Here is a 9,439-nt window from a genome sequence, read left to right on the forward strand (position 1 = left end):
AAATATTATCTGGAAGTTTAGTGTGAGTTGAACACTGCTTAGGTTGAGGGGACACATGGGCTCTTCCCATTTCCTCTTCAGCCCCAGCTAAGGCACTTCTGCTGAATCCCAGGTCAGTAAATCTATCAATTAACTCCCTTCCTGCTACAATAGGCTGTGGTATTTTCTGCATCATCTTGAGCTAATGGACAGGATACCAGTTGCCTTTTATTCTTCTCCAGATCTGAGGTGGCAGCACAGTAGGGGACACTGCCCTTGCTCTGGCCTGGACTTGGCCCCTGACCTTGGTACTCATGACTGAGCCTCTGTAAGAACAGCACTGCAAAGCTTCTACTGCTAGCCTTCTCAGCATGCTGAGGAGCTCACAGAGTGGTAGCACCGTGCCTAAGGCATCTGGCTGCTAACCAGAAGTTTGGTGGTTCAAACCCACCCGCCACTCCATGGGAGCAAGAATGGGCAATCTACTTCTGTAAAGATTTACCACCTCAGAAACCCAATGGGGGTTGCTATGAGTCAGAATCGACCCAATGGCAGTGTTTTTTTTTTTTTAAGGCACTCTGGTGGTGTAGTGGATAAGGCATTTGGCTGCTAACCAGCTGCTCCAAGGAAGGAAGATGGGGCAATCTACTTCTGTAAAGATTTATTCCCTCAGAAATCCCATGGGGGTTGCTCTGAGTGGGAATAGACTCCATGGCAATGAGTTTGGTTTTAGTTTGAGGACACCCAAGTAATTTACAAAGTCAAAATTGAAGGAGGTTAGCTCAAACTGGGAGCTTGGGTGATGTGCCTATAGCATTTGACTGCTAACCAGAAGACTGGTGATTCAAACCCACCAGCCACTACTAGGAAGGAAGGTTGGGTAATCTACTTCTGTAGAGATACTGCCTCGGAAACCCAAGGAGGGGTTGCTATGAGTCGGATCAGACTCCACAGCAGAGAGTTTGGTTTTGTTTTTTGGTTTAGTGCAAACTAGGGGTCATTACACCCCAAAATCACCAGCAGCAAGGGAAAGTAGCACTTCTCTGGTTAGGAAGTCCCTCCTTTGTCTTCACCCAGCCTGCCTAGGGACCCTCTTTTCTTTGCAAATCCCCCTCTCCTAAGGTTCCTGGGGTTTTGCTCTCAGCCTGTGTGATCACCCCCCCTCCCCGGGGGGGGCTCTCTCACTCTCCTAACTTTTCAGGTTCGCTCTGGGAGAAAAAAGATGCCCAACATAAGAAGTGACCTAGATCCTACCCCTCACCCTGATTTCACTTGCAGCCAGTTTCCTGAGACCCTCTCGGATGCCTGGATGCCCCATTGGACAGCTGCTACCCCCACCTCCAGCTTTCTTTCTACTTGACTGCTTTGCCCACGTCACCTTGCCCACTCCATGTAAGATGATCTGTGCACTACCCCAGGTGTCCCAGGGTCTCTGTTGTTGTTGTTGTTATGTGCCATCTCTAGAGCATCTAATCTGTGTCTCTGAAAACTTCCAACAGTTTTCCCTGGGAATTTCCTATGGAGATAGCATTGAGTCCATGAATGACCCATGTCCTGGAATTCTGGCTTCTTCTCAGGCCAGTGCTGTGGGTAAAAGTATCACTCCATCCAATGCAGTTAGTGAGAGGAAAAAGGTTTTCCTTGTCTGAGCTAAGCTATTTGTCTCAATTGTACATACAGGGAGAGGGAGGTCCTGGGAGGGGAAGTGCCTTACCCAAAGGCACTTGATGAATCCTTTCTGTTGTGACAGATGATCTCAATGAAGTATGCTACATCCTAGCTACTGTCTGATAGCAGTGTCCAAGAGAAGGCACAAGAAGGGATGACACAGGACATTTGAGAACAGGTGAAGACTGCTGGGGACTATGTCAGAACTCCAGCTGTGCAATGCATATCCTCCAAACCAAACCGTGTGCTCAACTTGTCCCTAAATCTATAGCAGAAAATAGGAGGCATAGCAGGCTTCTCATGACCCTCAGGAGCTGGCCAAGCCCTAAACCATATCCTGATGTTCATTACCTTCCTGTTTATCCTCCCAGACCATGATGCTCCTGCCTCTCTCTATGCTGATCATGTTCACACAGCTCTCAGGGTTCCTGGGAGCAGGAGTGAAGATGCATTCCCAGAAAACCATGGCCAATGCTTGCACTCTGGTCATGTGTAACTCCCTGGAGAATGGCCTGCCTGGTCGCGATGGACGGGATGGAAGAGAGGGTCCTCGGGGTGAGAAAGGAGATCCAGGTAAAACTGAGACCTTAGACTTTCCTGCCAGGGAAGGGGTGGGCATTGGAATTGTAACTCTGGATATTCTGCTGTGGAAGCCTTGCAGCTGGGCTTCCTCCTCCCCAGTGGGCTGGGTAATATCGAGCCCACATAAAATACTTCTTGATCAGTTGGCAAATGGATGTTGCCATGAGTCCCTCCAGTGCCTCCTTCCAACATCTCAGCTGCCCCGACTCTTCCTAAAAATCCTCCAGATCTTTCCATCCCAAGAATGAACAAAGAGGGCAGAGTAAATGACTGGTAGCTGGGGCCCCCCAAACCAGCTCCAGAATTCAGCAGTTATTCATTCTGATTGAATTGTGCCTGTGCCAAGGTGTTAAATATTTTGAATACCAAGCTTTCCACATGAAAGATGGGAATGGATGAGGCTCCAGACTGAGGCTTGATATAATGGATTTTCTGTAATTTATTAAAGAGGGAGGGAAAGGATGTTCACATTTATTTATCCAGCCCTGTGCTTCAATATTCACTTAAGAAGTTCATTCAATCCTCATACTTCATTCCATGTGGGTATCAGAACAGAAAGATAGGCACAGTTCCCTGCACAGAGCCTTTCACCACCAGCAGTCATGGTCCCTCCCACCACACCCTCTCCCCAAGCAGTCCTGGCTCTTCTTACCGTGGGAGCACAGATCCAAATCTGAAATGTCACCTACCCTCAGCACAAATCTCTAAATCCTCCTTCCCTTAAGTTCCAATTCTTCCTTTATGAAGACAGCTCTATGTGTTTGTGCTGGGGTTGGGCTGGGCTGGACAGGATAGGGGCTATGAGAGATTAGCACCATCTAATGCCTGGTGTTCCTCACTTATTACCCTTGTTTCCAAGCTTAAAATTTAACTACAAGTCTATTGCAGATCAGAATCTGGTGCTAATCTTTGCATATTGTTCAGTGCTAAGCATAAAGTAGGTGCTCCATGGATGATTCATTAGTGAGCAAATGAATGAAACAATGAGTAGATGGATAAACAAGTGAATGAACAAGTTAGCACCAGCTGTCAGACGCCATTTCTGATATAAACATTGTTTCTGGGAAGAGGAGAGCAAGGCACCAATGACTGATGGTAAATGCTGGCAGATTGTCTGTTGTCAAAACCATGGCCTTCGGGCAAGAAAAAGGAGTGCTGCACCACAACAAATGTGACAGGCTTTAGCTTGCATCCAGCCTGCAGGTCTGACCTCAGGCAAACCTGTTTCCTCACCTATAAAATGGGGATGCCCACACCCATTTCTGCATCTCTACAGAACCAGGGTGTATGGAGATGGAGGTGTCTATGCCCTGTGGTCACTGAAAGAATGCAGACAAATTGACCCTCTGAGATAGTTGGCTCCTCTTGGGCAATGGCCAAATTTATATATATTCTCCCCACCCCCCACACTGCTGCAGGTTTGCCAGGAGCTATAGGACAATCAGGGATGCCTGGACCACCTGGCTCCATTGGGCCCAAAGGGGACAATGGCTCCACTGGAGAACCTGGACCAAAGGGAGATTCTGGTACACACGGTGAGCAGTAGGGGAGGGAATACAGATGGTTCCAGGTGATACTACTGCCTGCCAGTAAAGGGAACACTCTCATGTTCCAGGGATACACCAATGATCAGGCACAGAGACCAGCCCAGAAAGAAGGAAGAAGGTCATTCTGAGAGGATACTAGCTGATTTCAGGGCAGATGGGGGCTACTAGCTGATTTCAGGGCAGATGGGGGCTACTATTTGTTGCCACTCTTTTAGGATGATACTGCCTGTCTGACCTCTACTATTGCTCTCATCTTGTCATGCACTTCCATTTCCACGATGACTCAGTGTCACTGAGTGGATGAACCTTCTTCTCCAGGACCTCCAGGACCCCCAGGTGTACCTGGTCCAGCTGGAAAAGAAGGCCCCTCAGGAAGTCAGGGAAACATAGGACCTCAAGGAAAACCAGGCCCCAAAGGAGAAGCTGGGCCCAAAGGTAGGTGGTTGATCTGAGAGAGAAGGCAGGAATATTGGTGGAAGTCCCCACTGGGTGCTATGGCATGTTCAAGGGGCTAAGAAATGCCCAGACCATCAACACGGCGAAAGCTGTTCCATGGACTGCTGCCAGCTCCTGAAGGGTCAGATCTACTGATCCCCAACCTCTCTTCTCCTTACATGCCCACACTGACAGTATTCTCCTGTTACCGTCCACAGAAGATCCTGGGCAGTAAGGAGCACAATCTGCCCAGTTTTCTTTCATTCTGAACTGTGGATGAAAAGCTTCACTGCTAAGGAAATAATACATGCTGAACACACTCTCAGCAGTGTTTGTCCCGATTTTTCCCTTCCTCAGGAGAAGTGGGTGCCCCAGGCAAGCAGGGCTTGGCAGGGACTAGAGGTCCCACAGGTTCTAAAGGAGAGCAAGGAGCCCCTGGTGAGCAGGGAGCCCCTGGAAATGCTGGAGCAGCAGGTGAGTGAAGGAAGGATTTTGGGCTAGCCTCCCATTCCTATGTACCTACATGGGGCTCTCACTGCCCCCAGTACAAAAACCACCAAAGTCAGATACAGAATCTCTGGGCAATGACTGTGTAGCAATGGAGAGTGAAGTGCTGAACAGTGAGGACAGTTAATACAGGGAGGTGGGTTGCTGAGTGATGGGGACATTCAGTGTCCTGGGGAGGTTGGTTGCTGGGTGTGGTTGCTGTACAGGGAAGGTTGATTGTTGAGTAATGGTGAAAATTGGTGTATAGGAGGGCTGTATGGCTAGTGGCTGTGTTCTGAGGACAATTTGTATATGAGGAGGATGTGTTATTAGGCAATAAGGACAGTCAGTGTACAAGGAGGGTGCAAAGCTGAGAAATGTGTTCATAGCTTACACAGATCTTCTCCTCTGACCCCAGGACCTGCTGGAGCTGTGGGTCCACAAGGACCTCCAGGTGCTAGGGGCCCTCCAGGACTGAAGGGGGACAGAGGTATTCCTGGGGATAGAGGTGCCAAGGGAGACAGTGGGCTTCCAGGTAAGGTAACCATCCCTGGCTCTCATAGCCCCCACTAGAGCATGGGTTGGAGGGCACAGCTCTTTTCAACTCATTACTGCCCCTCCTCCTTGGATATCTGTGCCATGGATTACAGGGATTGATTGGGATTCAGCAAGGCAGACAGGCTGGAAGACAGGAGATTAAGCTCTGGTTTTAACCTCTAGTACTAGCTGGAAGGCAAACTTGGGCAGTTTCTCCATCTGACCATTAGGAAAACTATAGCTGCCTTTCAAACTCATAGGACTAATCTGACCATCAAATAACCCAATGAATGGGAGCACTTGAGGAATATGTATTACTGCTAAACAAAAGGGAAGTGCAATCATATTTCCTGAATTTAGAGTTAAAATGTTATCTGGCTTGGTGTCAATAGGAGGCAAGGACATACTGAAGTATATAACACTTTATGAGTTACACTTCACAGCAGACCCACAGGAAACCCTGGGGGCAATAGTTGCTAACTGTGTGAATAGATGTGACCTAACTAGGGTCAGCCCCAGCTCCTCCCCCAGCAATTATGCCTGCAATTGGGCACCCTTCTCTAAAGCCCGGGCTCTGAGGCATTTCTGGCTGCTCTGGACATGTCTTCAATTGACCACTCTCTCTGATGCAGATGTGGCTGCTTTGCGGCAGCAAGTGGAGGCCTTACAAGGACAAGTACAACACCTCCAGGCTGACTTCTTGCAGCATAAAAAAGGTGAGTTCCAGCACCTGTACCTGGGTCAAGCTTGGCCCCAAACTGGGTCTGGCTCTTGGTTTGGGCCTGGCCTAGGGCTAGACCTTTGGCTGGACAGTGGTGAGTGACACTGTCAAAATGGGTAACACCAAGATAACCCCAGGGTGTGCAGTGGTGGTGGCATTGTGAAGGGCTGGGCCTCTCCAACTCATTGGAGGAGGGGACAAGGAGAATTTTTCTGGCCAGTCACACCCATGTGGGGGATAAAACCATGGGTTACCACCCTGGGGAACACCAAACCTAGTGATGCCACTGGCTGGGCCTGAGGTTGGGCCTGCATCTAGAATGGGAAAAGGGCTGGAACCATGGTTAGGACTACACCTGGGACTGAAGCAGGAAGTGAAAGTGAAGCAGGGGAATGCAGGGCAGCTGCATGCCTCAGGAGCTGGAAGTAGGTTCAAGGGACAAGAAAGAGGATGAAGCCTATATTATAAGTTTCTGGAGCTGGTAGAAGCATAGTCCCCTGAGGGTCTCAGACTCTAGAACTCCCTCCAGCATCATTCCACATGTATCCCAAACCAGATTACTGCCAAGTTCTGTTTAGGTCAACAGACCTTCTCTGCTATCTATGCTGTAAAGGTCCCTGTGATAGAACCTGAGCACAAAGACAAGGAGACACCTTTCTTCCTTCTGTGGGGCCAGGTGTGGGAGAGCTCAAAGGTGTTTCTACACAGACCAAGGCAGCGCCAAATCCAGGTTGTAAGGTTGGTTCTTACTTAGAATAAGAATTTCTTTTGAGCATTCACTGTGTCACTCTCCCTCCTTCCATGAACATATTTTAACATGCACTTACTTACATACATACTGATGCAAACACACATGTGTACTTAAGCACAATAACTCACTGCATAACCAGGTACACACATGAGAACACACACATATGTATACACATGCAGATATGCGCACACATCCAGGTGTACTTCAGCATGCTCACGTACCTTCAGATGATGCATAGACACATTCCTATGTATATGTGCACATCTACCAGATGCCCAGACACAAACCCAGGAGTAGCACATACACTCTTGCTCTGACCTTGCCCCGGGCTGCTCCAGGTACCATCCTGAGCCTGTGGAGGATCTGTCTCCTGATGCCTTGTTGAAGCCACTCAGAGGAGAAGGGCAGTGGGTCAGGGTGCAGCCTGGACTCTGGGCAGCCCCAAAAGTCCAGTGTAACCTTTGCAGAGGATTACCATGCAAAGGACTGAAGCCACAGGGATAGGAGAGGCAAACAAAAAGAGCATTGGACATATCACATGTATCACTGTGCTGTGAGACCTCACTTCAGAGATGAGGAATGTGAAACTCTTAAAAGGAAAGTGACTCTTCCAAGCCCACCTAGATTGCCTTTCCAGGATAGGGCTGAACATCTGGCCTTCTGGCTCCCAGCTAAGGTTCTCTTCATCACTGCCCCTCGCCTTGATGTGCACACACACACACACATACACACTCACCCACACCTCTCAGATGCCCTCATTTCCTCACCCAGTGGGTGATGTTGACTGACTATGGCATCACCCACATGCAGACCAAAGATTTTCATATCATAGCAGTCAAAGGTCCAACCCTACCTTTTCATCCTCCCTCTACCCCATCACAGGGCACAGAGACTCTGTGATCTGCAGGGGTGAGTGAGGGCTGACTGCATAGGTTTTCTGTATGTTTAGAGACTGGCCTGTGCATCATAGTGTTATTTCTGCACAAAGTCCAATTCTACACAGTAACTGAAGTACTGACTCTGGCATACATGGGGTGAACTAGAGACAGCATATTTGAACTTTGAGGTTAGAATGTCCTAACTATATGTTTGAAAGCTGTGTGTCATTGTGTCTCTTATTTAACCTCCCCCAGTTCCAGTGTTCTATAAAAATGGGGTATCATAGTACCACCTTACAGAGCTGTTGTGAGGATGAAAAGTGAATTATGGCACTGGGACTGCTCTGGAACCATGTTTCAATTTCACTACATAAATGAATCTGGGAGATTCAAATTGGAACACCGAAGTTGCAGAGACCCTGAAGCCTGACCAGGGGCAACCATAGCCCCAACCTCTTTCTCTCTTCTCCTAGTGGAGCTCTTCCCCAATGGTCGGGGTGTTGAAAAGAAGATCTTCAAGACAGGTGGCTTTGAGAAGTCCTTTCAGGATGTGCAGCAGGTATGCACACAGGCTGGTGGGCAAGTGGCCTCCCCACGCACTGTGGCTGAGAATACCGCTGTGCAGCAGCTGGTCACAACCCACAACAAGGCGGCCTTTCTGGGCATGACTGACACCAAGACAGAGGGCAGGTTCACCTATCCTACCGGAGAGCCCCTGACCTACTCCAACTGGGCTCCAGGAGAGCCCAACAACAATGGTGGAGCAGAGAACTGTGTGGAGATCTTTACCAATGGCAAGTGGAATGATAAGTCCTGTGGAGAACAGCGCCTGGTGGTCTGCGAGTTCTGAGCTGTGGGATGGTAGGGAATGTCTAGCCTGAGAGCCTGCCCAGAGAGTTAGGACCCACATCTGTGTGTTGCCTACATCCCAATAAAAAGATGACTGTCTCTCTCAGACAGGGCTTTTCCACAGAGCTAAGTAGTTATCCCAGAAAGGAAGGTTACTGTGGATGCCTCTCTCAGATTAAAGAAAGGAACTATCTTCACATAGTGAGAGGTACAACATGTTAAGCACTCAGCTACTAACCTAAAGTTGGTGGTTTGAACCCACCCAGAGGTGTATCAGAAGAAAGGCCTGGCAATCCACTTCCAAAAGGTCACAGCTATGAAAACCCTATGGAGCAGTTCTATTCTGCAACACATGGAGTTGGAACTGACACTATGGCAACTAATTTGGTTTTTTAGTTTCACATATTGAAGACTTATCAAGGGAGGGAGGGGTCAGCCTGCTTTCCTAGTAGCAAAGGATAAGATTAGGTCTCCAAGGACCTCTCTGTCTCAAAATTCAAAGGATCTTCCTCAAACCTCACCCTCCTTGAACTATCATCTGCAATTTACCTGATTCATCACTTTCTCCCCCTTGAAGACCACTTCTATCATGTGTGCTAGTGTTTGCTATTATTGACTTAAGCAGGCGTTGCTCTGCCTTATTAGGGAACCCAATAAAGGGATGTCCCTAAGCTTTATCAATAAGCTGATTGAAGTTCTGAGACTTCTGTAAGAATCTTATTTCTTCTTTCAGTAGGGCTTCAGAAGCCCAAGAACAAGAAACAAGGGCAGTGTTTACAGCCATTGAAACAATGATGTCATCTCCTTTTGAGACCTGCAGGAGATCACATCATCCTCCACGTACCCCAGAGCAAAATCTCCAAAATTTCCATAGTTATAGGCTCCAATCTTTACCCCTCTGTACTTTTGACAGAATGTGAGGTCACCACCAAATGAAGAAGTACTTAGTAGCATTCTCCAAAAGAACCTGATCCAGAGAAAAGTCTAGATTCTTTCGTTACTGACT

At 48.3% G+C, this 9,439-nt stretch overlaps 1 protein-coding gene across 1 annotated transcript; it reads left to right on the forward strand.

Annotated features, from left to right (window-relative positions):
• The first annotated feature begins 2,021 nt into the window (after positions 1-2,021).
• SFTPD (surfactant protein D) lies at positions 2,022-8,434 on the forward strand. The gene is made up of 7 exons (XM_042783162.1): positions 2,022-2,220; positions 3,648-3,755; positions 4,095-4,211; positions 4,569-4,685; positions 5,116-5,232; positions 5,867-5,950; positions 8,058-8,434. The coding sequence occupies exons 1-7, from the start codon at positions 2,022-2,024 to the stop codon at positions 8,432-8,434; spliced, it is 1,119 nt and encodes a 372-aa protein (XP_042639096.1).
• Positions 8,435-9,439: the final 1,005 nt, after the last annotated feature.

The sequence above is a fragment of the Orycteropus afer genome, unplaced genomic scaffold (genome assembly GCF_000298275.1).
Source record: "Orycteropus afer afer isolate SDZICR_OR568_19922 unplaced genomic scaffold, OryAfe1.0 scaffold00709, whole genome shotgun sequence".
Classification (NCBI taxonomy): domain Eukaryota; kingdom Metazoa; phylum Chordata; class Mammalia; order Tubulidentata; family Orycteropodidae; genus Orycteropus; species Orycteropus afer.

Bases quoted from the DNA above. Each gene is read 5' to 3' on its own strand.
- SFTPD (XM_042783162.1), top strand. From the start codon at position 2,022: ATGATGCTCCTGCCTCTCTCTATGCTGATCATGTTCACACAGCTCTCA. The intron at 4,686-5,115 runs GTGAGTGAAGGA...CTCTGACCCCAG, and splicing joins TGGAAATGCTGGAGCAGCAG to GACCTGCTGGAGCTGTGGGT. The intron at 5,951-8,057 runs GTGAGTTCCAGC...CTCTTCTCCTAG, and splicing joins CTTCTTGCAGCATAAAAAAG to TGGAGCTCTTCCCCAATGGT.